Source organism: Melospiza melodia, chromosome Z (assembly GCF_035770615.1).
Source record: "Melospiza melodia melodia isolate bMelMel2 chromosome Z, bMelMel2.pri, whole genome shotgun sequence".
NCBI lineage: Eukaryota > Metazoa > Chordata > Aves > Passeriformes > Passerellidae > Melospiza > Melospiza melodia.
Window position 1 is genome coordinate 57,609,560 of NC_086226.1, and position 26,809 is coordinate 57,636,368.

Consider the following 26,809-nt stretch of genomic DNA (forward strand, 5'->3'; position numbering starts at 1 on the left):
AAAGCAGGATAATTATGCAACAAGTAAAACACTGCATAATCTCATTATACCACAGACAGGTTTTGACAGTAAGAGTGACAAGAACATTTTGAATTAAAAGTCAACAAAATCAAAACGCATAAAATGAAATACATTTTAACATAATGTTTAACTGCAGCAAGAAATAAGTGAAGTCTAAGGCTTAGAAAAATTTAGAAATTAATCAGCTCTATGCATGGAGAACAGAATTCACTTGACAGGCTACAATAACATAACACAAGTTCCAATATTCTTCCTCTAGTGCAAGCTGCCAATTATTGGGGATCAAGGAAAGATGCAACCCTTTACTAAAACTATATAATCCACTTTTTCATAATCTTTTGGACATAATCTCTCAGGTGTTGTACCCTTTGCCCTCATTTATATTTATGCAAAAAGAAAATTATGATCTTATTAATGGCTTATTAATCATCATTAAAATTTACAAAGCTAGTCAGAGACAAGCAGGTTACGGCATCAGAAACTAGACTCTGAATTCAATAACCAAAACTTAAATATTGCTTAATTTATTTATTTTTTGTAAATGGACTGGGATTTGCTTGTTAAGATTTTAAGTTCTTTGTTTGCTTCATTTTATTCTTACAATAAGTTTAAATGTTTTTATGCACAAAAAATGCACAAAAAATAAAGGAAGTCTTTTGTTTTGTTTTAGTTTTTAACTGTAACTAAAAGCCAAGTTTCATGCAATGGGATCAATACTTTTGGGAAAAAAAGTTTGCCATACATAGTAAGACAAAAGAAATTTTGTCGTGCATTTGTAATCCTCAGAATAATTCCTTGTGTCTTAATGGAGTACTTCTGTGGCTAGGTTTTTGATGTTTGTTTGCTTTTTACTGTCTTTCATCTTTTCAAGAGCTAAATTGCTTTGTATATTTAATTATCTAAACATTTTTAGCGTAGCTCTTTATGTTCTACAGCTTTGCTTAGATTTGCAACAATGCGCAGTAAGTCGCCTTTAAGTCTTTTGCAGAAACATAATTTTCAATATTGAAAGAACATACCCAAATGCTTTCTTCTTGACGATATTGCTTCCAATTCTGTCCACTGTCACTGAACATCAGAAGGTAGCTTGTTACCCAGTCTGAGCTCCCATAACCACCTTGAGTAGCAACAGCAGTAATCTCAGTTCTTTCTCCAAGATCAATCTGAAGCCATTGATATTTATTGGACACAAGTGGAGACCAGCCACCAGCACCTTAAAAAGAATAAAAAAGAGTGAAAAGTATTCCTAAAAACAAGCAAGTCAGCACAAAACTTGTACATACAAAAATAATTTCGTTCATTTGAGCAACAGTATCTAGTGAAAAATATCCAGCATTTTTCATCTAGTTTTCAAACTAAATGACTGTTAGGAGTCCTTTCCAGCTCAAACAATTCAATGATTCTCAGCTATAGTTGCACCAAAACTATTTTGATATTATTTAGCAAGTATTCTGAAAATATATACTAGATTACTAAATATTGGTAACCAAATATAATTATTCTGAATTATAAGCGATTCACACACTTTTCTCTGTCTTGAAGTTCTACAATAAATTTTACAGAGTAATTTTTACCAACCAGACTCTACAAGTAAAAAAAATCTGGTTTTTTTCTTTTTATTTTATGCATCTCAATTTCATTTTACATAGACTAGAAGATCTCCAGAGGTCCTGTCTCAGTGATTCTGCATGACTATGTTCTGTGAGGCCTGGATATTTAAATTTGCATATGAAACAATAAAGCCCAGTTAGATGGCAAATGTGCACATGCTCCTTAAAATGACCAAAACATTTGTGAGCAAAATGATAAAAGAGTACAAGATATACATGCAGTTTCAAGCACAGGTACACCTGTCTGCAAAGAAAATATTTCACCCAAAGTGGAGAGCTACCCCTCCAGTACTTTAACTAACCAGAAAGATATTAAAAGGAAGAAATTAAATCAATTCAGCATTGCTTTGTCTTCCTTTGTTTGCTTTCATTTACTCAGATCATGCTAGTTTTCCTGTAAAGCTGGGTGGAAAAGGTCAAAGGTAGGTATCAAACAATCTCATAAGAAAATACACTTTTTTACTGAACTACAATGCAAAATATGCAAGTATTCAGACACAGCATCTGCTGAGTTTTATCAGAGAATGGTGTGGTAAAAATTAAAAAATACCCATTATTTAAGAAAATATTTAGATCTGACTCTGAAAAACACAATATAAGAGGTACCTTGAAAAGTTTTTAAAGCATGCATACACAGAATCAGAACAGACATATCCAGTTTCCACAACAATCAGTTTGCTACAATCCAATTTTATGCTTGTATGGGCTTCAAGATGTAGAAAAATTCATAGCTAAATACTACATGTTGTTTAATTCTGCTTGGAGTCATAAGCCAGGTTCTAAACATTACCTCCTCCACAAAAGAAAATGAAAAAGAATTTTTACTTAAATATAAAAATTAAAAATGAAATGGTGGGAAATTATATAGGTATTCATAAATTGCAAAAAAGTGAGGTCTGTTGTACAGAAAGAACTGAGAGAAAAACATAAAGTCCCATATATGTAGCAATTCCTTTGTCCACACATTTAAGAGCAAATTAAAATGCAGCACAGTTAAAACTATGGAGTTAAATACTGTGTATACTTTTTTCTTTCTTTATCTAAATCAGTATTTTGAATTTTATGCAAATACGTGATTTCAGTGGCTGCATCTCAATTACTCTCAAGCAGATTCCAAAGCTTTTCCTTATGACCACATAAACTCATCCTTTAGTGGCTGTGCAGAACAGTGTGGTGGCATCAAACAAGCAGACTTTGTGAACAGTCAGCACTGGAGGTTAAACAAGGGTCCTTGCACCCCCAGGCACAGTGGTCCACATTCACATCATATCCTGTGACATCGCCACACTAAGACTTAACCGCCTCCTTAACTTGCAAAAGCTCACTTCATGCATGAACACTTACAGGCACAACAACATTCTGCCATGCTGTGTTATCCAAAGCCTTCCTAGAATTAGGTGTCACCGTGCTAAGTTTGCTGACGTTTTTGAACTTTCCACTTGAAAGGCAGGGTTGAATTGTAGTCAACAGGAGTAATCTGGCAGACTGTGCTGAGTACATAATTTGTAAATTCCTTCTTAGACAAAACACCTTCACTTGGTGACTGCAGAACTTTATTCAGAATGAAGTAATGGAAATTAGAAGAATGTAAAAAAAAAATGCCTGAATAGCAGTGTGTTATGGCAGTACTCATTGGTTCTAGCCTGAGCTAAGCACTCCTGTCTTTATTACTGTGTTTTCCAGAAGTTTGTGCAAGGCACGTCACCACGTAGCGTATACACCCTTACCATGCTGCACTACATCCAGAAAAGAAAGAAGAGATAAAGACACAGGTACACAGTGTTCTGACGTCAGGGCTGTTTGATTTGAGGCATTGCAGTAAAGATGCAGTCCCAGAAGTCATCTGACCAATACAACTTAAGTCCCATAAAGAATAACCACTGAGCAGAAGCAGCATGGTATCTCCAACAGCCTGTATTAAGCCACAGCCTGGACCACCAGGCAGAAGCTGCAGCACGTTTCCTGAAAAACCACAACACTGGTTCACATGATGCTTTCATCTGTCAAAGGCTCTTCATGAGCTCTTTTGTCTGACTGTCCAGCAGCCAAGTGTCCCCCAGCATCTGACTGCCACCTGAAACATCACAAATATGAAATGTCTGCCCAGTCCTGCAGGAAACACAAGAAGAGCATGTTAGCTTCTGACCCAGCATTCTTTACAGGGTGTCCTGTCCTTGCAGCAAGATTAATGTGTGTACCAAACCGTAGTCGCTTTTGGCTGTAGAATATATCTGGTGATGGTGATGCACAGAAGTCAGCTGCGTAACAGATGTCAAAAGGATCTTGTTTGTCAGATTTCATGCTGTACGGTGTGGGTGTTTCTGGGAAGATCTGGAGAGGTCTTAAACAGCTTCTCACAGGGATGCAGATGCCACCTATATTAAACAAGGCTGTGCCAAAATGTATGAACACTCAAGGATAGACTAAGATTTATAAAACTCTTGAATTATTGACTTTGAAGTTTTCACTTTATTTCTCTTCTCTCTTATTTTTGTCAGTGTCTTTTATTTAAAGCACATGTTTTCTTCAATTACATCTGAACCTATGTTCTACAGTAACTGATGAAACATCTTTTGTTGCAAACAAACAGCAAATCAGAAAAATAATTTTCAAAGGAGAGAAAATCTGTATGTAGAGTTCTTTTATTTGAACTTTATCTCAGGGGGCTTTTAAACTTTTTTATTTTCCACTTTTTTATGCCAATATTGAGATTTGTATGCAACATGCAAAAAATCTAAGCTGCCCGAGCATTCAGGATTCATCCTTTATTTCTGTTAAAAACCCCAAGCATTGCACACTTTCTTTTTATGAAGAACATGCTGACTTCAAGTTGAACACACAGGTAATACAAAAGAATTTTTTCATTTCACTTATAATTCCTATTATATACTTTTAAATACCAGTGTTTGAAAATGTTTGTAGACATGATGTATTTTTTTGAAGTACTTAGTTCACTAAAAACATTTAGCAATATTTTTTTCTGAAGTACTAACTCTTTTTCTTAACTCACGAATCTCTGTCTTTTAGTAAGACAGAGATTCATGATCTGTCTCCAGATCATGAATCCCATTTTAGTAAGAACTTGCCAGTTTTACTTGATGGCTCATAAGTAAATGAAGGATCTGTGGTTACTGGGAGAATTAAAGCAAAGTTTAGAGTTTCCATCAGTCACTTATACATACTAATTCATAAACAGCCTCCTTCATTTTATACTATGTTAATCAATAAATTGATTATTAAATGATAGAAAAAAATTCTAAGTTTTTATGTTTTAATGCATTAAAATTGACTAATGTGCTAGATTTAAAATCTAAGCAATCATGCATCTTTCATATTTCAAATTTTGCCTGTGGAATTCTGTTATTCTTGATTTCTGTTTCTACAATAATATACACTTATTTTCAAGTCAGTTAAGTGAAATATATTGGAGTTTCCTCACACATTCACTCCAAGCAATGCACAGTGCTCTTCTGTGGGAGTTATACAAGGTGGCACCATTCATCAGTTTAGCCAGCAATTTCTTCATCACTACAACTGTCAAACTGTAAACAAGACTGCAGCTTTAAATCTGCCCTGGATTTATGCACTAAAATTCTAGCAGAAGACTTACTTTCCTTCAGATACCTCTAGATATTTTATTTCTAGAATTCAATTTTTATGCTCTCCATAAGTGGTTTAAATTTTATTAACTACCTTTCTTGCTTTTGGAGGTTAAAAAATCCTCTGCCCTTTTCCATGACCACCAATATAAACAAATCACAACACTGAATGGGTATTATTTAATTACCCTGGGTTCCTGTCTGCTAAGATATGTGTTTAAAGAGCTTCTGCCTTCATATTTCCTTAGCTTCACTGGGATGACAATAACATTATCACTAACATTGTAAATAGAAAAAAAAAATAAACTCAGCAAAGTTAGCAAATAGCTACAAGAGAACAAAACTCAAAATGACTGAAGATTTGGTCCAAATCTCACATCTAGGGCAGAAAACACCTGACTATAGCTACAGTGGACTTGGAGTGCTATATCAGGTTAAAAACTTTTAACCCTGATGGCAGAAAATTTATTAGGTGATGCTTAAGCTTTCCAAACTTGCTCTGTGTAGTTATCAGGATGCCTCTCTGTGTAGTTATCAGGATGTCTAGCTACTTTTGCTTCATTTTAAAAACTCCAAACTATATAGCATAGAAATTGACCTAAAGATTGCCCCTTTGTGTGAACAGCACCCCACTTTTTGCTTACCTGGCTCTATGACTGCAATCACCTGTATTGTCATGTAAACCACAAAACAGTCCACACTCATACGTGTCTTGACATCTGCTTCTTCACGTGCAGTTCATTAGACCATTTAGCCAGCATCAGCATTTACATCACTCTTAAATTCTGTGAATTTTTTGCATATTTAATTGAAATAACTGCAAGACCTTAGCAAAAGTTAAGGTTTAAAACTAACACACATCAGAAAGGATGCTTTCCTTTGATTAATCAAACTGTGTATTTCCCCATATGGATCATTTAACAAAAGCTGATTTTAATTTCAAGTCAATAAAGTTGCAGCAGGGATGAATTTGCCTGCACTTATTACAAAGCAGATTTTCTGCATGCAAGCAATTGACAACTGAGTCTTCTAAGGTTTTAGTGAAATGAAAAATGAACTGGTTTACATGGTTTACAGCATTCAAAACCTCTAAAATACAAAAATATGACGCTATTTAATTTCTTAAGCTGAATGGTATCCTCTTTCACAAACTGAGAAATAAAAGTCTAGGTGTATACCTATATAAACAGTCCAAGGGTATTGTTCTTTAAGTTTACTGACAGATAATGGAGGTGGGGAGTAGGGTGCAATATCTGATAAATTATGTTGATGCATTGCTAGCAGGTGATAATCCTCCTGGCCCCTTGAAAAGGTGTGTGGAGTAATAGTACTGTTGTGATAAACCCTTAGCCTTTTTCATTTTAGTTCTCCTGTGTTTGGATGAGGCAACTCAAGACACAGAGCTCAGATAATTAGAAATTCCCCTTCATAGCCTAGCAAAATGCAAGAAAAGTAATTATCAAGAAGAATCTAAATAGCCAAAGATGCTAAAGAACATAAATCACAACTTGGCATATTTTTCAGAAAGACTGTGGGGAAGTTACCACAGCAATGCTGTTCTGAGCCATATTTCAGTGATAAAAGACAAAGAAAAAAGCCTCAAAATTTGAAACCAGGGATGACGGACCTTGAGCTATGAATAAGAAAAAGACACAGAATTTTTTTTTTTCCACAGAGATTGAAGAAGACTGAGAAGGACAGCTAGATCAGAACCCAGTTCTGCAGTTACAGCATCACATATAAAATTTCTGCATGGTAATTTTCAGCCACATTTTTGACAGCTGTCCATCTTTTGCCTTTGATATGTAGCATGATGCTCTGCCTAAGTGCAGATAAAACAGTCTTCACCACATTTCCAAACTTACTGATTATATCTGAAGAGGAGGGGCTTTTTTGTTGTTAAAGAACACTGAGGCGAGCCTAACACATCAATCCCAAAGCTAAACATTCTGAGGATGTGAAGAACAACATTTCCCTACAGAAACTCATACCAGCGAGGATGCAGCATATAGACATCTTTATAAAGGAACCAGTAAGTGGTAATAGTCATAATTTATCTAAAGGCTGCTGAGCTGACACAGCAGGCTTCAAATACATGAACAACAGCCAACCACTTTATTCTATGAAAGCTCACAGTATAAGCCCCTCTTACAGCAGGGACTTGCAACACACTCCTTCTAGGAGTGCATGTGGAGATTCCTCCCTTGAGTGGGGACATCACCTCAAGGCTACTCCTTGAGACTGAATGAAAGAGTTGCCCAGGGTCATTGGTATGGCTGAGTAACATAAGTCTCCTGCTAATAATTATTTTGATAGTCTTAATATAATTATTTCAATATTGCTTTTAAAATGTAGTAGATATACTGTGCAGGAAGTAATTCTGATTAAAGTTTTTTTTGTCTAATCACTATCATCATATCATCATCAATTTCAAAAAACAACATACTTTATTCATATAAATATGTTTGGTTTGCTGTCCTTAATCCTGTCGGAGAAATTTACATAAAGGCCGAATTACACCTACATAAACCATTAGACATAAACTTTTGACTAAGTCTGGGACTAGGATGGATCCTGCCTCACCTAGATTCCTCTCTAAGAAGGAGTTTACAAAGCAAAGTGTTTCTTTCTGAACTTTGTCCTTGTTGTCCTCGACAAACTTTATCTGAAGCTTCCATTCTATTGTTTTCTATGAGATTATTATCGGGACTAAAAAGTCTTTCTCATAGTCACATATCATCTATATTTAAAACTATCATACAAAACAACCAATCTTAGCACCTAAAAAACCACAAGAGCATTCAGTGCAGGAAAACGCAGCTCTTCAAAAAGAGTTGCTATTGCCTGATGAAAGACCCATGTCTAGCTGGTCTCAAGAGGCACAGCCTTGGAAACAGAACTACCAAATATTACAAATGGAAGAGACTCTCAAGGATCAACAAGTTCACCTCTTAAGTGAGTGGTCCATAAATGGATCAAACCTGCATCCTTGGTGTTATTAGCACCATACTCTAACAAACTGATGCTTTCATCTCCACAGTCTCTTCTGATTTTAAGATTTGCAAGTAAGGATGATATAGGGCATTCAGCCAAAGCATAAGATCACAGAAACATCTCTTTAAAGATTACTAGAACAAGGGGCTTTGAATAGTTGGGGAATCTTAACCCTTCTAGTGCACAGTTACTTTCTGCATATGAAGGAGACTAAAAGCAGGTGTTACCTGTAATCTTACCTGTGTATTGAAATTCTCCATGGCTGTCCTTCGGGACAGTGTCATGGTTTAGTATCCTTCCATAACTGGATTTCACAGGAAATCATTCAACGTCTTCACAACTGTCCTTCTATTTTAGAACAGTTTAAATAATGTAAGTTGTATCTAAGAAACCAAGTATTAGCTGATGCTGTTGTAACTACTAAGACGAACTGATGAAAAGAAATACTCTTACATAATCCAGCTTCATGGATAGCTTCTTAGCTGTTTTCTAGTCTTGTCTTCCTATGTTGCAAACTGACAGATATGAGTTAAGCTCAATATAAAAAAAAAGCACAGAAACAGAATGGAATCTGGGATATATTTCAAGAAATCAAAAACAGTATCTCCCCTTCAAAGAACTCTTCTGAATTATGTCCTCTTTTTGGAAAACAGTACTTTTCTCTGTATACTACAACAAAACCAAATCTGATGCACTATATAAACTCTGAAGGTCTTCAGTACTACCCTTTCCTTCTGAACAGATAAGCCGCCATTTTCTGGATTATTAGGAAAGCTCTTGGCCAGATTTCAGCAAATACTGTGAGAGAATAACTAAGAGACACATTTTTGAGGGCCTGATATCAGAACTTCTCGCTCACAGGAATTTATTATGAGACATAGTGTTTGAATAAAGACTGAAAAATCCCATGAATGGCATCTGATTCTGAAACCTGTAAATTACTTTTGCTGTTAAGAAATGAATGAAGAAATCTTGCCTCTTAAAATCTGAAGAATGAGATTAATCTACCTGAGTAATTTTCAGGAATAAGTATAGACATAACAAGTATGTTTTGGCTTATCCATGTAGGGAAGTTATGTTTTCTAAGGATTATTTCATGAGTGGCATGGAGAGGTGTCACAATAGAAATCAAAACTACTAAAAAATTTCATATACTTTCAAGGCAGAAGATAAAGAGAGCTATATTAATGCTTCAGTCAGACAGAACTTTCTAAGGGAGGTGGGTGTAGCAGTTACTTACGTGGCCTCAAAGGCAGAATAAGGTTAATTTTGGAGGAAGGTCTAACCTTATTTTAAGATACTCTTGAACTGAATATCACTTAAGAAAACATGTACAATCTTAGAAGGGAAGGAGCAATTGCGTTTATTTTTTCAACTGTCAGAATATTTAATATTTAAGGAACTTGACTTTCAAAATTGTGACAGGTACTATAAAATGAATATTAGGTTTTAGTAATAATTTGTGACAAGTAGTAGTTACTATGTCAGGAGGAGTTTCAGAGGCATTTTGAATTTGAATCAGCGCAACACAAAGGAACTAGAAAATGGCATTAATAGTGACAAAGTTTGATCTACTTTGAATCATTCAAACAGAAGAAGGTAGATAACTTTATTTCACTCCCCCTTCTGCATTAACATTAAATTAGGTGAGTGAGTGCGTTGGTGAATCCCATTTTATGTTTCTTCAGAAAGCTCTGAAGAAATTTCTCCTCAATTAATCATTATGTAAATATATCAAAGGAGATCGTTTGATAAGCTGAGATGGTTTATCAAAAGGAAAGCAAACTGGCAATGGTTCAAAGACCTATCAAAGCCACTATTTTGCTCAGATTTTTCATCACCAGCACACCACACAGTGCTATAAATCAGTGCCCTATAGTAGGAAATATCTTTTGTGTGCACTGGGAAGCCCAAGTTTGAGTAAAGAACTTTTATATAGGTAATCAAGCTGTAATTGTGTAGGATATAATCTGAGCCACTTCTGAGCACTGTACTAAAAAGGTGGATTTTTCTTCCTTAGCAGGAAAGAAATACTAAAAAAAAGTCATTCAAACAGATTTCTGCTGAAGAAAAGGATGTATTCTCCACAAAGTTTCTCAGGAAAAACTATTTTGGAAACGTCCCAGTTCATTGCAAGACTTACATCATTCTTGGCTATTGCCATCCACTTTTACTTGACAATAAGCAAACTATCTCCCTTACTACAAACTAGGAATTTCACATAGCTTTTGTACACCTTTTTGGCACATATTCTGACAATAATCCAAGGCTGAATGTAAAACAGAACTTAATCTGGGAGATTGTCTCCTCCTTAGGAGAATGGATTCTTGTGATAGTGTTATTCTCTTCTCTATCTCTAGCCTCTGGCCATATCCACGTTTAGGATGCTGTACTAGTAAATCCTATCTGCATGAAGTTTGGTTCACTACTTACAATATTTAACCTTCTCTCTCTTTTTCTCCATCAGTGAAATGAGCATCACTGACCATTCTACATTTTACCCGAGGCACTTATTTTGTTCATAGATGATGAACAGAAAATTTAATGGGGAAAACAAAAATAATGACACTTCATTGCCACCACCCTTCACTACACCACTGAGTTTAAGCAGCATTCTCACTTAAATTTCTGTACTGATGTAATTTCTTGGATATAGAGCATTATGTCAGGAAATATAAACTAACTGCATGGAAATGGAAAATATATAAATATTTCTTACAATGAAACAAAAAAACCCCATGGTTAGTTCAAATACACCATGCATCACAGTTATATAATTTTTTCAAGTTAATAGATTTTTACATGTTCTTTACAGAGCAGCTGCTCTCACTGAGCCACCTGTATTTGTTTCTCTTGTTCAGTGGTCTTGCCCAAAATGTTACACTCGTGTCTTGCAATTTAAAGCTAGTAGTGATAATTAGCCATAGTTTTTGTGGCCAAAATATTTTTATATTGAGACATTGATTTTTTTTTTACAGTTAAATATCTGCAATTAATTCACTTGCAGGTATTTCAGTATTCCTTCTTTCTTTCTTAGCTGTTTTGCTTTCATTAATTCCAGGGTGAAACAACTAGGCAAAACCATAATCTGAAACCAAATTAAACCTGTTTTTTTTTAGAATTTACTCCTCTTCACTTCAAGCTAGGGTGCCATCCCAATATTTTACTGACTACAGCCACAGAATTAAAAGAAAATGAAAGCAACACAAAACATTTGGCATTGATCAGTTGGCCTTAGTACATCTGACACAAGAAGACTGAACACTTTATGTATTTGTCACTATGACAGCATTCTGACAAGGTTTTCCAGGGTAATTAAATTAAATTTCCTAATATACACTACAATCTCCAGTGACGTGACTTACACCAAAACATACAAATTCGTGTACCATAATTGTATTTTTCTGATCTAAACATGTTACTGTACAAGCTGGCTTGTACTGATAAATAAGAAACCCAGCCTGGTTTCATAAATCGGGCTCTGGGTTGGGAGACAGGGGCATTCACCTATCCCATTCCATCCTGAGCTGCTGGCATCTCCCTGGTCAGGAGCTGGGCTGTGAGAGGATCAGAGCAGTGAGCTGTGGAGACCTGGCAGTGTTGAACTCCCTCTGTAAGAAGGACAGGCTGTTTGTCCCATGGGGCTCTGGGGTGTGTGTGTCGTCCCTGTCTCCAGCCACCGACCCCGTGGAACACATGGAATTGAATGTTATACAAACATTCATTTGTGATTTGTGTCCCTGTCTCCTCAAATATACATCCACCACTTTAATAGGAAATGGTGACACTTATTAAGAACAGATTTAAGGATGGATTGACACAGGTATGAAGTAACTTTTTTTTTTTTAAACTTCGCTGCAAAAAAAACCCAGTAGATGAGTATTTCAGCTATTACTGTACTTTCCTTGAGGACTTGACTACTGCTTTGAAGAATGTTGCACAGCAGTATCAGTGAACTGTAGAAGGATCAGCAACAAGTTCAAAAATACTATCCATCAAATCTTAAATCCCCTGACATTTATCACCCAGTTCTAATATATAACTAGATGTATCATCTCCAGTTTTACTTAGCAAAGTGATATGTTTGTATACTTTACAACAAAATGAGCAGGACTGTAACTTTGAGCTGATGAACATGTTTGTGCTTGTCATTTTTATCACTACTTTAATCTCAATCCTCAGTAATCCACTTTGGTAGTTCTGGTGGTACTTTTGAAAAACTTACTTCAGCCTTCAAAATGCTGGTTCACTGACTCTGCCCCCTGTTTCAGTACACATGATGCTTTCAGTACAGCAAAGCGAACAGAAAAAATATTGACATGCACAGTTTCCAAGCAAAAATATTCTAAGTATACATATTTAAAACAGAAAAGCTCTATTTTATTTCCATTATTGTGGGTGTAAATTACTACAAGTGGCACCAGAGAGATGCTGGCTGGCTCCAGCTAGTTACGAGCCTGCATATCTGTATATCTGTATATCTGACATGCACAAAGAGAATGTGATTTTTTAAGAAAACAAGTGCAGCGTCAGCCTTTTACTCTTTAAATCTGTTTGTGCTTATGTGCACAAGAATATGAATATTCTGCAGTGAAATGACAGATACTCTATAAGTCAACAGAAGTGTCCAGTCTGATTACATTTTGGCTTTATGTAAGGTACAATTATAACAGTATGCATACACATGTGCAGTTCCACTTCTGTACACCTTGGAGCGACTTGACCTGACAAGAATATAAAAGGATGAGGTAAAACTGGTACACGTGTTATCCCCTACATGTAGAGTATTTCCCCAATTTGCTGCTCTAGTCATTACTCACCGCATTTTGTTACAACACAAATAATTTAACTTACAAATATACTTCATATGACACTTAGCACTTCATTAATTGGTATCTATAGATGAGACACTATGCCCGATCCTCAGCTGGGAAGTCAGTATAACTCTCCCTAACTCCTGTATTTAGTTTCCAATAATATTTTTCATACTGATTTCAACAACAAAACGTTGCTAGAGAAATTTTTTATGGAGGTTTTACAAAGTCGAGATTTGACCAATCATTTACCTTCCATGGTCTAAGATTCCTATTCTTATAAAAAGAATTAAAAAAAAATATATATACTGCTCCTCTTCAAATCTAAGTCAATTTCTGGTTTTGTGTATTTGCGTAACATCTGTGTTTTTCAGAGTCCATGCATTATGACCTCATTACTTCCTCATATAATTTGGAAAGAAGTGCTCATAAATAAGAAGAGATTTGAATATTTTGGGGTTTCAACCTTTTTATACAGCATTGATTTATGACTCAGTTTTATTGGCACAAAGCCTGAGAGTATAATAATGATGGCTAAAAAAAAATAACAGTGAAAATGGAATTGAGCTAGACTAATGGAATTTCATGATTAAGAAATATAATCACATCTGGCTTGATTACCTAGGAGATAACATCTTTGTTGGTTAAATGTTTAAATCGTAGGTGGTATGCTGTTAATAAAAGATATTTATTATTGTTCCAATTGTTATTATTGTTACCATATTGGAGGAAAAAATTATTAATTGAATTATTTAACAATGAAGAAAAATGCAGTTCCATTCATTTAAGATTTTGTCCCTCGGGAAACTTAATTTTAGAAAAATTTTCAGCACTCTGGATCTTATTTTTTTTCCCCAGAGTATGATGATAATATTAGTCCTCATTTGTGATTTTCAAAACTAGCATTATAATGTTTATGAAACTAAATCAGCCAATCTCGACAGACAAACGACTAATTTAGGGATTTTTTATTTGCATCAGATTTAGGACAACTGGTGTATAACTAATGCACAACTAAGCTGTATTACTTCTAAAATTATGCTTAACTGAAAAGCTTTTCTCAGACTAAAAAATGCATATTTATGCATATTCAGATCCCATCTTCAAAGGTCATCACAGCTTTTTACTTTTAATGACAGCTGTTTTGGACAGCTACTAGAATCAGACTATATAATATATGTAATGATAAATAAATGGTAGTGATTATGTAGAAAAATTTCTACAGTTTTCAGAAAAGCAGTATTACTGTTAAAACCTTGAGGAATTGAACGGTACAAATTCTGCAGGCTAGCATGATCCAACTTTACTTTTTTCTTCATAAGTATTATATTACCTAAAATATTGCAGAAAATTTAAGTAACAGTAAAAATGTAACTTAATGAAATCCAGTGCAACTTACTAATGTTTATATTGTCTTTTCTTGTCCTTAAGATTTAATTTTGTGAACTGAGACTTCTTTAGCATGATCCTAAAGAACTGTAAGTTTATCTTTTATCAGGAATTACTGATACAATTATTGTATTTTGAGGTATAAAATCACTGCCAATTATTTTCAACTTCTCACAACACACAGGTAGATAAAATGTTAACTAATAAAATTAAAAAACTCATTTAATACAAAATAAAAGCCAAAAATATAGATAGTAATAGGATGTGGCCAGACAATATTTCTCCTTCACTTAAACCTATATTTATACAATTATTTATTCCCAACTGCAAGCTAAGGTCTAACAGCATTATTGTTGTGGTGCTGCTCTTTAAGTAAAAATGTTCATATCCCAGTTTAACTAACACCATGTCCTAAAACATTATCCTGGATTATGGGATATCTGTGATTTTTCTAGATAGATATTCAATTAAAAAATCATACTGTTCTCTCTGCACTTTTTTTTTTTATGTGTAAAGTGTTATGGAACTGAGTTGAAGTTTTACCCCTCTATATTTAAAACAGTTTTGGAAGTAGAATATGATACCAAACGTTACAGATGTATATATGTATACATACATATATCTATATATAGATGTATATTATATGTAGAAATACACATAAACACATCATATAAATAAATACATGTGTGTGTGTATATACACGTATAATAGAAAAAGAGAAGCTGACTCAATCTATCCAAAAAATCATATATATATATATATATACACACACATATATATACACATACACACACAGAGATCCCTTAACATCCCTTAAATTCTAAAAGCATTTTATTTATTTGATATAGCGATTTAAGGTGGCTAAAAATTGTACATTACCAACTGGATTGCAAATGGATTTATGAATTCAAGAACTCCCTTCTGTTTACTCCTGGGTAGTCCAAAGAGATTTAGTCAAGGATTGAAGCCAAACGGATTAAAAGCTGTCCAAGAATAAAAACTCAGTCTCTGCCTCTAAGAGATGTGGGTTTAGAGCTTTAAACTTCTGAGACATTATGTATATTACATTTTTGCCTACATCATAATACTTAATTTTCTTGGGTTTGCAGGTTTCGGTCCTTATGAAGAAATTCTGTCTACTTATACAGGGTAATGAAGATGTAATACAGTAAAGATTTATTCACACTGAAAACTAATATTTATAGAATATTGATCTTTGTTATTAAACAATTAGATGGTAGTGAAGCTGTTAATAATTAAAGTTGGATACTTAATTAGTTATGCATCAATATTTGAATCTTTTTGTGTTGCGGCTGTCATTTGTAGAAAGAAATATCCTTTATTGTATTACCAGTCTCTCCTTTTACTGGGCTACAACAAAATCACAAGCTAAACAAAAGGAAATAATTTACAATTGCTTTTGCCAGAATGTTCGTTTTTACAGTTGTGCAATAACAATAATGTTGACTGAGTGCAGAAACTGTCAAATACTGCAGCTGGTTGAAAAGTTTATATTCTGACTACCAATACTAAACCAGTTTCATATCTTAAGAGAAGGCCAAAATAGAAGCCAAAACCTCACAAAAAGCTTATGACATGCTTTAAAAATTATGCCAACAAATGAAGAGGAATACAGATACGGCACATAAAATTTGGATAGGAAGGTCAACATGATCTTAATTCTGATAATTAAATTTAACTGGAGTTCCCAGCAAAAAGATAATTTTGAACAGAAATAAACCGGCTGTCGTAGTCAAGACTAGAATGCTGTAGTAATGCAGTAGATGACAGATTAAAAAAGGGTGTTAAAAAACTCAAATTTTTCACAATGCTATTTGCTAGGAAGCAGGGTAAAAAGCCTTCCCTTTTTTTTCATCAGAGATATTTTATCCAACATCTGTCATCTCCCACCTAGTAGAGGCAGTCACAAAATAACACACAAAACCAGGCTCCCCAAATTCTAACTGTAAATTTCTTACATGTTTGCATTTTGAAGTCTCATAGATGGACTCTCTTCTGGAAGGTAATTAGGATTTTTGGAGAGCTACTAATATGTAGCTACTTCAAAAATAAGACGAGAAAGAATGATCTATTCCCTAACACTGTTACAGGGTATATCCACAGTATCACAGACTTACCTGGGGGTGAAAGGGAGGAAATTATATTGAATGTTTTCATAAAATACTCTAGCATAGAACGAATTTGTGTAATTTTTAAGTGGTTAAATCATATATACAAAGGTATAATACTCCATACCAAGATACTATACTCCGACCAAAAAGCAAGTATCTGCTCTTAGGTTAAGAAAGTGTTGGTAATTCAGAGGTCAAAGTACAGCCTGTAGCAAAAAACTCGATGAAAAATCCCCCACAAATATTATGTTAGGTTTTTTCTTACTTAGATCTGACAATCTGCCATATGAGCTACCAGACAAATAAGAAATCTGATAGCTGAAATTCCACTTTCAACTGATATTCCTTTAGTAATTAAGCATTAACAAGTATGTTGCTTTTTACTGAATAGGATACTATACAAAAGGGCTCGGAATGGGCCACAAATCAATCCCAAACCTGCCCTCAGCTGATCACATTACAGGGGCCTTTTACAGTTAGATGTCAGCTCCAAATGTTGATTGCCCAACCACAGCTTGCCAAGAGCTACATGTTCTTCCTCCCTTATTAAGTTACGTGAAATTGAAAAGATATAGATCTGGATTTCAAATCCACTGATCTGTAAAAAAGCTACGAAGAATTACATTATAGGAAATCTTGGTAGTACAGTTTATTATTAAGGTTATCCATTATTTCCAGGTACTTCAAATTCAGTCAGACTTATAAGTAGACTGAAAACTTGCACCTTTCAGGTTTATTTCCTCTCTTCTTCTAGTCCTGTTTTTGTTTTTTCTTATCTGAGAAATGCTTTTAGCATTCTAAGATTAATACAAGGATTTTTTTTTGTTATTATGTGATGAGTATGTGCCAAGAATGTGGGTTTTTCCACCTTTTTCTTATCAACCACCACATTTAGCTGATATATAAAACAGAAACAAATGATCATGATATTACTAGGTTATTAGTTAACCCTGAAAGGTCTGCTTGCATTACTCCACAGAAGTACAGGCACTGCTGTAATTTATGGGCTAGAACCAGGTACAAAAACTGAAATGAGAAAATTTATTTTGCAGTTCATTTCCATCTGCTTTCTTTCAGTGAAGAGAACATGCAATAGAGAAAGATAAGAATTTGATCAAAGATGAGAAGTACAGATTGGTACAAAGAACACTGTGACTTAAAGTGGACTTCTTCTATAGCAGTTTAAAATAACTGCACCAGATTCACCATCAATACCGAATGTGTGAGTATATGAAGAAAGTATTTAAGTAGGCTGAATAAGGGAATGGCAATGAGTGACATGCAGAAAGAATAAACTGTGATCTTGGAAAGAACATGTTCCTTGAATGTTGGTTTCTTTTTAGTTTGTTTGTTTGTTTCTTATTTTTTTGCCCATAAATATGGATGCTGTAAGATGAAGAAAAAACAAGGTCAAAGATGTTGCACAAATGAAGGATATTGTCAATAATCAACTTTTTGACATGGATGAGATTACTAAGATACTATTTGCTTTTGATTTGATGAGAAGCCAAAAGCTTATTGGTTCCAAAACATGAATCATTTGCAGGTGATGTTCTATTTTCATAGGGATTTTGAGGTGGAAAATGTATTTCGATAGCTATTTTCATGCTACGTGGGACATCCTGTATCTGTAAGATCAGTTCTTACCTGTGACAGTCAGCCAGGAGCACTGCCTTCATATCTGCTTTGCATTTCTGGTAGTTCAACTGTGAAATTGAGTCCAGGCAGTCTGGAACCTGGACTAAAGGCCAGAAGGACATTTGTAACCACATAAGCCAAAACTGCCCCAGCAAGCACAAAGCCACAAAAATAATTGTGCCTTTGTCTTTTCTGATCTTAGAAATTGTGAAAATGTTAGGGAAATGAGTGTAAAAAGCACATAAAAGGACCTGAGAGCTACTGCAAGTGGAATGCAGCCAGAAACTGTACTGGGAATATGGTCTCCCTCAAGCAAAATTTTGACATTTAGAAAATTCGTTTTTTTTTATTATGTATGCCCTCCCAGGATGAGGCTCCAGCTGCTTCAGATCCTGGCACTAGGTCAAACAGTACAGCAGTATTCATACTGCCGCTTCTGGTGTTGTAATTATGTGTGCCAGAAATCCCAGTTCTGTGTCAATTTCACCAAATTTTTTTCCTGGTTTCTTTGCAATCCCCAGTCCCAGAAAATGATGAATACCTGAGGGAAAACTGCTTAAAAGCAGCTCACAAAATCCCATTCTAGCTGAAAATACTGCCTTTTGGGACTACAGTGAGAGGCACGATCGGTCACACAGATTAATCTAGAAACAAGTATTTAAGAATTCTGGGAAACATGAACACAGACAACTTTTCTGGATTTGTTAGAGAAAAAATACCTTGCATGCTATTGAGAAATGAGAACAAATCCACGAAGGGTTTTGTGCTTTGTCATTTGTGTGAAGAATCCTATGTATGCATGCGCCCCCCTAAGCATCTCTACCCATACCAGTCCGACTAGGTTAATCTTTGTTTCCATGTAAACACAGCAGAAAACTTTAAGGACCCAAAAATGATCACATAACTAGTTTTATGTGACAAATACTCATGTAACAGCATAAATAAGACATTATTTGTTGCAGTTATAAATAGAAGGTGAGGTGGGGTTTTTTCATTGTTCTCTTTTGCTCTATTAGGAAGTAATCTGAAATTACCTTTTTTTTTAATATGTATATATATGTAAGTGTCTAGCAAAAGGTTAAATAATAAAATCTTTTTTATATTTCTGAAGGCTAGCAAAATAATCAAGGCTTCTTAGTTATCCAAAAGGCAAAACAATCCCTAGAGGAAACACAGTAAACAATGTAATGACTTGTGAAAGCTATGATTTCAATGGATCATTTCCTTTTTGCCTGAACTGCACTTTCATGACTACTCTTCTAAGCTTACCAATTTCAAGGTCGACTTTTTGCTAAATGTAGACAGCTGGCCTTCTGCATCATATTAGAATCTAGTCCTATGAGTATATACAGTTATTACTTACTATACAGTGATTTCCCTCCAAAATGTATTTTAAAGATATTACTGCTATTAGAGGGTGTGGAAAAGAATGAAGTCTAGGTAAGCAATATAGAATGAAGTCTCTAGGTAAGTAAAAAAAAAATTCAATATATGAAAAAAACCTTATACCTAAATGTGGCCACAGAGCTAGAGGGTAAGTGCAAAAAACAGTGTGACACAGAAAAAAACTTATTGAACTATTTCTTTAAAATAAAAGGATCCTGATCAATCATTAAAAACCAATAGCAAATCTAAACTCTGCTCTGGTTCATTGTATTTTAGATTAGACATGAGGCACACATAGTTAATGATCAAAGAGCTGTTGCTCCTATTTCTACTGAGTATTTGCTTCTCAGCAAAATGGCAACGTATGTGTTAAACTTTGCAAAACTATCAGAATACTTATATTTTAGTAATTCAGAATAGTTTACCTCTAATAGCTGCACCCTGAAAAACTGTAAAGCATTCACTTTTTAAGGAAACTGAAGATATTTTTTACTACCAGATATATTCAGGAGCAATTATTCTATAAAAAGGAAGATGTGTTCCTTTTGCCAACTAGTGTCCACTTTAGAATGCAGTACTCCTTTTCGCAATGTAATGAGTCACACATTTAATATTAAAAAAAAAAACAAAAGGATATTCAGTTAACAAGGTGATTATTTGTTAGAACACAGTGAAGATCTAAAGAGATAAAACAATTCCATAAAAAAGGAGTAAACAAAGGAAAATCGCATGCATTGTCCAGAATTCTAATAGAGTTAAAATGTCTCCTTAAACTCTCTCAATTTATTAATCTAAACATGCTTAGAGGATGTCTTGAACACTGTGCAGATAAATATTGTTAAAATACATGGAAAGACATGAGAATGGTCTACTGAAAATCTTATTAAAAACCTTTAGTGTAAAATGAGCTGGAATAAAAGGATAAAAATCTAAATTATTAAAAAAAAACCATTAGTTTTTCCAGTTCTTTTTCATTCCAAATCAACCCTGATCTTGTTTGATTTAAGGTACTTTACAATATTTAGGTTCCTGAATTCAAGATTAATACATCCTTTGCTATAGTTCACATTTTGTGGTCTGCTCTTTTTTGTTTGTTTGTTTTTGGGCTTAATTAAAAACATCAGGGGTTCTATAAATGGGCTTAAATTGCAGACATCCTGTTTCAGAATTAAAGACATACAATAACCACAAACAAAGGGTTCTGCTTGCCAGATGTAAATCTATTATCCCTCTCAACAAAAGCAAAAGTGAAGATTCCATTTCATCCCTTCATTCTATATTTAGAAACCAGGTGCACTTCAACACGAGGCAGCTTAATCCCTTTTAAAATGTTAGAAGTTGAAATATCAAGGCTTTCTGAAAACTGATTTATCAGTGAGCTCTTGCCAGTGTTTTTTTGACAATTTACACTTTAGTCAATAGACACTTTTGATTTCCCATCAGAAAGACATTCACCTTTCTATAGCTCAAAGATCTAATATTAAAGGAAGACTTCAGCTGCTTTATATCTAAAAATAAAGAGCACAACTTATACTCATCACTCAAAAAACAAGTAAACTATAATGCTGAAAAACATTTTGATGGAATCTATTCATCCATTTTCTTAATATTTTTATTCAATTATTAAAATTATTCAACACTCTCTTTTAAAAATGCAGACTTTTCAATTGAATTTCGTAGTATTACTGAAATAACCACCTATCTGAAATGATGCTAAAAGCACAAAGCATTCTGTATTGTACCTCTGTTAAAATTCCCACCTTCATGTTTTTCTTCTTGTAGCTTGCAACACTGGAGATCTCAATTGTGTGTATTTTTAAATCAATGACTGATCAATGACACGAATTATGTACTTAAAATGCCCTCTACATTTCAAAATTTTATTAGCTATACATGTAGTATCCTGCTCACACAACATATTCAGTAATAAATCTATTTTGTTACATTTGAGAAATTTTAAAAGAGATAATTTCAATTTATCAATGCAAAACCGAATCATTAAATGAGGGATTATATTTTTCCTATTTTATTATCCACCATTCTTGGCCCCTATTAAGCAAAACAGGCTCTTTTAGTCTTCAGAGTATTTTTTTTTTTTAATTGAACATTGCAGCAAAATACTAGGCTAGCAAAGTTGCAAATGACCTTAACTAAGTCCTCCCCATTTTTCTGGACATTTACTTTGTAATTTTTTTTATATAATTATTTTTCACAAAATTCCCAGGTAATGGAATCAAAATTCTGTTTTGAAATTCAGTTCTTAAAAAGTCTGGCAGACCCCTCTTGAATTTTCAGGTTGATTGCAATATTTTGAGAAGCAATAATTAGTTTAGATTACAATAAATTACCTGTCCTGAGACATAGTTGTTAATGTAGGCAACAGTTTAATAATTTGGACTTTACTTTGGGTTTTTATTTTGTTTTTTCCTTTAAATCAACTTCCTCAAACAGCATTACTTAAGGTTACATTTCTCTCTGCTTATCCTTCTGTTCCAAAACAAGGGAGATTAGCCTTTTGGCGATGATATTGTGAAATATACTCATATCAATGTAAAATTACCATTAATTGCAAAATATATTTTATTTTTCTGTTCCTTTGCAGGTCATACTATTTATCAATGACCTCTTAATGTTGTCACGCAAATGGTAGAGAGAACAATCTATGAGTGAGACATCCTGCAACCCATGCATGCTTCAGGCAGACAGGCACCTTAGCCTGAATTGATACACAGGAATCTGATAACAGCACAATTTCTATTCAAATTAATTCTCTACTGAAGGATTACAGAATAAAAGTATGATAAATACATTACACTCAGTTTCTGACCTCAGAATGCTTGCAGATCTGACTTTTGCAATGACTATCACTGCATACATGCAATTCTAGCATGTTAAGACACTGGAAAATAAAATACCCACATCACCTTCTAGAAAAAGTTTGAAATAAAACACGTGCATAAATAAATAGGGAACCCTTCATCTTCTTTCTAGACGCAGTCATGATGACACTAATGCACAGCTGTATTTCAGTTGTCAAACAGAGAATGAAAGTCATACTAATATGTAGGATAAATGACTGTAAAAAAATGGAGAAGCTTCCACCCCCAAAAACAAACAATCCCATAAGCAACACACCAGATAATCATAAAAAAATGTAATGTTCTTATTTTTAAGACAAACAAATCAGCATTAGTGCTGATAGTCTGGATAAATTCACATAGCATATAAAGAACAATGATTTTTATAACCTAAGATACTGAAGATTGAGCAGCTTAATTTACTGATGACCTTTTAGTTTCATTTAACATGGTTGGTAAGCTATAATCTACAATTACCAATATGACACTAGGAAGAGACCACAACAACAGAAAGAACATTAAAGAAATTATTTGAATTCTAGAATCTTCATGACACTGTCATTTAGGTCCCTGGTATTTTAAAACTGAAGAAACCTACAAAATCATACAAAGGACCTGGCATGCCATATTCATGGAAATTTTAAAACACACAGGTGAAGGCTTTTTGGAGGATCCACATGTTCATAAATTATTTAACAGCAGAAAATTACTAATAGAAATATCTTAAATCCTACAAATGATATAAATATTATTTTATGATAAATTATAATCTATTGATTCTCAAATGGCGTTAAATAATAAACTAAAATTTCACAGAATTATTAATTTTTATAAATAATAACAAAGGAAACGAAGAAGCAGGCAAAACAGCTCTCCAAAAAAGGGTACTTCCATGAAGGACTTAAAAATATTTATAAAAAATTTCTACTGAATTCATCCCAATCAGTTCCGCCCACTTTACCACGATATTGATCATCATACCACGAAATAAGAAAAAAACAAATCAAACCTAAAAGTACATTAGCACTTCTATTTTTACATAAACCTTCTGCTGATGTAGTTATTTGACCTTTATCTACTACTTTAAGCTATTGGGAGGAGTTTTGGAAACAACTCCCTTGAGAGTGCAGCAGATCATTAAGTCAAGTACACAAAATTGTCTTGCAAGCTAATGCATCCAAGTTAATACAGCTGAACCACTGTAGCTTTATGTGATATTTGCACCAGGAGCAATGACTAGAATTAATTCCAACATGGAACAGAATGCTAGTGTGTTGTTTTCTTCTTCTCTGTAGAGCTCCAAACCTTTGTTATATGCTCATTCAATTATCTACATGAAAATAATTTCAATTATCTACATGAAAATAATTTGTTACAATCTCTCTGATTAGCAGTTGAGGTACTGTAATAGGGAAGTTTATTGAAGAATGATGGATAAACTTCACTGTCCATTAAAAATCTCTAGAAAACAGAGCAACAAGTAGATTTTTGGTTTATTTTACACTCATTTTCATGACCTAGCACTAATTTCTCTGCCTAACTCTTTATATGCAACAGGTGGTAATTGAAAATTATTCTTCTGGAACTTAAATTATTCCTGTTTTGGGATATAAGACAGCTAGACAGAGACTGCTGTTTTTTTATCTGGCCCCAAGAGCAGTGAAATTTATTCAAAACCGCTAAGTAATACAAATTCATTTCTTATTTCACTTGGCAAATGCTAAGTCCAGAGCAGGAGTAGTTTGGGACAGAAAGTTTAAAAATGTGTATGAAAAAGGTAGTATGTATACAAACATACATTTTGCTAACCTAGTGCCATTATCTAATAGATATGTGTATTTCACTTACTCTTTATTATTACATCTATCTTTGAAAATAAAATCCTGCTGAACACAAATAAAAAAGCTGAGACAAGTCAAAGTCATTTTTCATCAGAAAATTCTACTTTATACATTAGTCAACTAAATATGAGTGATACTTTCTACAGACCTGTTTCAAGAGTGTCTGATGTACTTTCAGCTCTTATCTCTTATTTGAAGTAGCTTAGTTCATGATTTTTTGTCTCTTTGAGATACCTAAAGACGCAGATTATAACATAATATATAAATGTCATAAAAATTACAATATTTATATGAATGGTATAGGCATATTTGTATGCCTATATGACACTGAGGGAAATAGTGAAGAGTATATTCATTAGAATAACTCCATTTTGAAAAGCTTTGAGATTATTCTAGGAATCCTGAGTTCTCCATTCAAACAATCAAGTATGGCACTAACACAGCAGTACGAGCAGGATGATGAAAGGGGAAAAACCCATGTCTCCTAATGCAAGGAAGCTGGTCCTTAAGAAGCTAAGGAAATCTATTATAACTGAGTTGTCAAAAGACAGATCCTTTGTACAAGTAAAGTCTCATAACTTTTTGTAGGGGTGTGGCAAGAAGAATGTTTTCTATTTTTATAGCATTCCCCTTTAAAAATGAAAATGTCATAATTCTCTAGAAACTGGAATTTATGACACTCAGCCTTATTTTGCACTACAGCTGAAATCAGTCATTATTACATAACATAGAAGATCTTGTACTGTTTTAAGTCAGGAATTTTTCCAAAATCTGGTTTTATCCCATCTAGCAATTGGTACTTTTTTTGTTTTTTTGAAAAAATATTTAAGCTCCTTTACCCTTGGCCCAAACATACAAGAGAAAAAAAGAAGAAAATAAGATCACTTATGATCTATTTTTCCATCCCTCAAAAAATTAAAGGCGGCATGATCTTAAATTCTTTGTTACTGCAAAGCAATCCTGGGAGTCAAATTTATTTTGACTCTCTAAAGGATATATTAATGATTCAAATTTTGCATAAAGTTCAGCCTTTATCTAAGATTTTAGAAGTTTATTATTTAGAACTATCTAAACTCCCCAAAAATGGCTATATCCAAATTTCTATTTTTCATTCTATTAACTTTAACAAAAGGGACAGTAGACATGGGTTGTAGCAAACTTTTTTTTTGCTTCAAAATTTTTGAAGTCAATCTTTATTTAATCTTATTCTCAAGCCTGTTCAAGGTTGCTTGTAAGAGTAGTTCAACACAAGTTTTTATAAAACTTGTTTTTTCTTTAACTCTTGACTTGATGTTTTCTGTAACTACTGATTGCTAGAATTCATTTATCCATTTTGACCTACTTAGTGTCAGTTCTCAAAAAATTTTCTATTCCCATAGCTATATTTCAGGTAGAAAAAGAGTCCCAAACAATTTCAAGAATGAAGTACCCTTATTAACATTTTTTACCTCTTCTGTGCATTTCACCATGGATTTTGCTATTCCAGTGATGAAACATTAAATAGCTAGCTGAAACCTCTTTTTATGGTTTATTATGCTTAAATGAATTTTGATGACAAGTCTGAAATTAAGTTTCTTGAAGTAACTGTACAAATATTCCAACTCATAAATGTTCATGAAAGTACAGTGGGCTGCAAATATTTAAAATATTATTGAGTCTTTGATCCTATTTACTCACTCTGCTTAAGTGCAATTTAGTTCCTTCTTTCTATCTTTCTCTTCCTTTTTTTCTCAGTTTGTTTCTCACCCCTACATGCTTTTGCACTATTAGAATCACACCATATACACATATAAACAGAAGATATAGCAAAACAAAAGCAGCATAAATTCAAAATTTGACATTAATGCAATAATACTGCTTCAAATTCTACCTTTATAAGGCTGATATACACCTGCGTATTTTTAAAATTGTGTATATGCAACATATGCATGTGCAACACCGTAAACAACTTTTCTATGTGCCTAGAGGCATAATTTTTTAAGGTATCTAAAACCCTTATTAGAAACATTTTCTGCAGAAAAATTGAAAGTAAATTGGCATTAAAAACAATTTTCTAATTAACATGCTGAGAGATCCATGGTAAGGCTCTTACTAAAAGATATAATTATTGTAATAGTTAGCTACAGGAAAGAAACCAACCAAAGAAAACCAGTTTGATTTCTTCTTCAGAAACTGCATGGTCCTGTGCTTTTACTGGACAACAGTACATCATTCGGTCCTTTATGAAGAAATCACTGTAAAAGTTCTTAATGTTTTTTGTTTAAAAGCAAAAGACTCAGATTGTTACTTTTGCCTTTTTCCTAACATATATACGTACATTAACAGGTAAGTCATAAAAATGTGTCATAATGTTAGACGCTTCAACTTAGATCTGATGTTTGTTTATAAAAACATAATGATTAACATCAGACTTGACTTTTTTTAATTCTAGTTTCCTTTTGTTGTTCCCTGTATTAAAGTAAAATGTCAGCTTTAATAAATTTTATTTGCATACTGCTGAAATGGAGGGGGTAAGCTTTTCCTAATT

At 33.8% G+C, this 26,809-nt stretch overlaps 1 protein-coding gene across 4 annotated transcripts in view; it reads right to left on the minus strand.

Annotated features, from left to right (window-relative positions):
• Positions 1 to 26,809, minus strand: part of CNTNAP4 (contactin associated protein family member 4) — a 203,801-nt gene that overhangs the window by 126,961 nt on the left and 50,031 nt on the right. For 3 of the 4 annotated variants that reach the window (XM_063179795.1, XM_063179794.1, XM_063179793.1), the window contains exon 3: positions 1,041 to 1,234. In XM_063179795.1, coding sequence (XP_063035865.1) covers positions 1,041 to 1,234 — 194 coding nt within the window. Of the gene's footprint in view, positions 1 to 1,040; positions 1,235 to 18,206; positions 18,301 to 26,809 lie in introns of all 4 variants that reach the window. The other variant, XM_063179796.1, reaches the window with a different exon arrangement.